This window comes from Hibiscus syriacus, unplaced genomic scaffold (genome assembly GCF_006381635.1).
Source record: "Hibiscus syriacus cultivar Baekdansim isolate YM2019G1 unplaced genomic scaffold, ASM638163v2 tig00112281_pilon, whole genome shotgun sequence".
NCBI lineage: Eukaryota > Viridiplantae > Streptophyta > Magnoliopsida > Malvales > Malvaceae > Hibiscus > Hibiscus syriacus.
Genome location: NW_024063292.1, coordinates 924,720 through 927,710, shown reverse-complemented (window position 1 = coordinate 927,710; position 2,991 = coordinate 924,720). Strand labels below are relative to the sequence as shown.

At 39.6% G+C, this 2,991-nt stretch overlaps 1 protein-coding gene across 1 annotated transcript; it reads right to left on the bottom strand.

The window, feature by feature from the left end:
• Positions 1-427: 427 nt before the first annotated feature.
• Positions 428-2,770, bottom strand: LOC120177045. Its single transcript, XM_039183303.1, has 5 exons — positions 2,674-2,770; positions 2,166-2,221; positions 1,658-2,056; positions 1,213-1,421; positions 428-776 (listed from the first exon to the last, which is right to left on the bottom strand). Exons 1-5 carry the CDS (start codon positions 2,768-2,770, stop codon positions 428-430), a joined length of 1,110 nt encoding a protein of 369 aa, XP_039039234.1.
• Between the last annotated feature and the right edge of the window lie 221 nt (positions 2,771-2,991).

The following is a 2,991-nucleotide window of genomic DNA, read 5'->3' as shown; positions in this document are numbered from 1 at the left end:
TAAAAAGCTAAATACACGGCGATCCAACTTCTGCTTCTTGGAAAAACTAATGATGATAGCTCGAGCATGAAGAAGACTGGAAGGGGTTCTAAAACAGTAAACAAATACACCCTTCAAAGAGCGGGAAAGAAATGAGAACCTCCCTCTGGAAAGAGTCATGGAGGGTCTACCAGTCGACGAAAGTCTGCAGCTGCCACAAGGACGGCCGGAGGAGCTTCTTCGATCTAGAACTGGTCAGTGTTTTCCTTAATCCCAGTTGTGGCTAAAGCATGTGCTGCTTTATTTGCATTTGTTGGAACAAATTGAAAATGACACTCTTCAAAGTCTTTAATATTCTCTCTGATGCCTATTATGAAAGGAAGAATGGCTGAGAAATCTGAATCGTTTGATTTTATACGTTTTATAACAGATAAAGCATCTCCTTCGACTATGAGTCGCCTGAAACCCATTTCTTGCGCGAAACAGAGACCATGAAAAAAGCCAGTGCCTCTGCTACAAATGCCGAATCAACCAGGTAAGTCACTCGACAATTGGCACCTATTATTTCGCCAAAAACATCTCTAATAATACTACCTGAGCATGCCTTCTCCATTTGATGCAAGAAATTGGAGTCCACATTGATTTTCACAAATGGGTCGACAGGAGGTAACCAACGAGCTTCAGACGCGTTGTTTTGGTGTTGAAGAGGACCAACTAAAGCATTTAAATCAGTCAAGTAACTCCTAACAAAAGATATAACTTCCTCAGCACTTTGATTCTTACCTTCATGAACCAACCTGTTTCGAGAGAACCATAAAGCCCATAGCAAATACAGAATAATCTTTGATTTTGTTTGTTGACATTCTACAAAATCCATAGGAACCAATCTATGAAATTTGTGTGGCCTATAAAAGTAGTCTAATCAAAACCCAAACCCCTCTATACCGACTTGCATAGGGACAATCACAACAAACATGGACATTAGATTCAACTGCTTGGGGGCATCTAGGATAGCAATGGCTTTGGGCAATTCTTTTAATATAAAGGTTGCGAAAGGTAGGCACATAATTATGAAATAATTTCCATAATAAACTGCACACCTTATTGGGACATTATTGTTTCCACATCTGAAATAATTTCTATGATCTGTCATCCTGATTTAATAAGTCTACCACCATCATTAATCCTTTGACTGGATCAGTTTTAACCCTTCTTTGACCCGGGCCTGGCAACCAAAAATCATTCCAAATGGACACTGAATTCCCAGTCCCAATTTTCCAACACAATCCATAATCTAGGAGACCTCTATTACTCCAAACACTTCTCCAAATCAGCAAAGGATTTGCCCCTAGGGTCGCCTTCGAGAAAGTCGAGGAAGGATAATATTTTGCATGGAAAACTCTCACCACGAGAGAATCAGGATGATGAAGGAGTCTCCATCCCTATTTAGCCAGTAAAGAGATGTTAAATTTACCGAGATCACGAAAGCCCATACCACATTCCTCCTTCGAAATGCTCAGCTTCTCCCAGGTGCACAATGAATACCTCGCTTGGATTTTTTGTGTGACCACCAGAAACGCTCCATAATTGCTTCTAACTTCTTGCACATAGAAAGAGGGAGTAAAAAATGACATACAAAAAGTGGCAGAGCTTGGATAATAGATTTGAAAAAAAAAACCTCCTTCCCACCCATCGAAAGCTGTCTAGAACTCCAACTATTGATTTTGCTTTCAAATCTATCAACCAACTCCGCAATAGCCTTCTTTTTATTCCTACCCACAATTGCAGGCATGCCCAAATACTTCTCTGGGCAGTTTGTTCTACTAACTTCCAAAATTTGGTAATCATCCCATTTATTAGAATCAACTACATTAGAGTTGAAGAAAACCCTCAATTTCTCATAATAGATCAGCTGACCCGAGCATTTAGAATAAACATCCAGGATATTCTCTATAGTCGAAGCCCCATAAGAAGTTGCTTCACCAAAAAACAAGCAGTCATCCGCAAATAATAAATGAGTAAGGCAAGGAGCCCCTCTAACTATACGTATACCTTGTATAGACCCTGTAGACACTGCCTTGTTTAACAAATTAGATAAGCCCTTAATACAAATTAAGAAAAGATAAGGACTGAGGGGATCACCTTGTCTTAGCCTCGAGTAGGGAAAAAAAAAGAAGCCCCCCCACCTTTTCATTTACCGCAACTGAGTAGGAGACAGTTTCAACACAATTCATCACCCACTCTATCCAGATATGGGAGAAACCCATTCATTGAAGTATACCTTTGATGAAATTCCACTTGACTCTATCATAGGTTACTCATATCAAGTTTCAAAGTAAATGAGCCCCTTTGGCCATAACACCGATTTTTAAAAGAGTGAAGGATCTCATAAGCGAGCATGATGTTGTCCGAAATTAACCTTCCAGGCATGAAAGCACTCTAATCTTTGTCAATGCAACAATGAAGGGTTAATTGAAATCTATTTGCAAGAACTTTTGAAAAAATCTTGTAAAGGACGTTGCATAGGCTTATTGGACGGAATTGGTTCATACTCCCAGGATTCTCCATATAGAAATCAAAACAAATTGAGTTTTATTTGCCTCCGTCAGCTGAGTCTCGCCCTTAAAAACCTCTGAGCAGAAAGTAGTGACCTCTTTTCCGATAATATGCCAAAATTCTGATAGAAAATCGCACCTAGCCCATCAGGACCCGAGGCTTTTAGAGGATTCATAGACTTCACTATTGCCGTCACCTCCTCATAAGAAATATCCTTTATCAGATCCACATTCATTGAGGGTGAAATGGCGGTTCAAGCTCCTCTAAGATATGTGATAAAAGAAAGGTTCCTTGAGAAGAAAATAAATCTTCAAAATATTCACGAGCAATGGCATTTAAATCAAAGTCCTCAGTTAAAAAAAAACTTGGGAATCCTGAAGACCTTTAATTCGGTTCCTGCGTCTGAGTTGGGAGGCAAAACTATGAAAAAAACCCAGTATTTCGATCTCCATGCTT

Excerpts from the sequence above, each read along its gene's own strand:
- LOC120177045 (XM_039183303.1), bottom strand. The coding sequence starts at position 2,770 with ATGAATGTGGATCTGATAAAGGATATTTCTTATGAGGAGGTGACGGCA. Across the intron at positions 2,057-2,165 it reads CAGTTGCGGTAAATGAAAAG|GCAGTGTCTACAGGGTCTAT; the intron begins GTGGGGGGGCTT and ends TTGTTAAACAAG. Across the intron at positions 1,422-1,657 it reads TTTCGATGGGTGGGAAGGAG|GGATGGAGACTCCTTCATCA; the intron begins GTTTTTTTTTTC and ends CTGGCTAAATAG.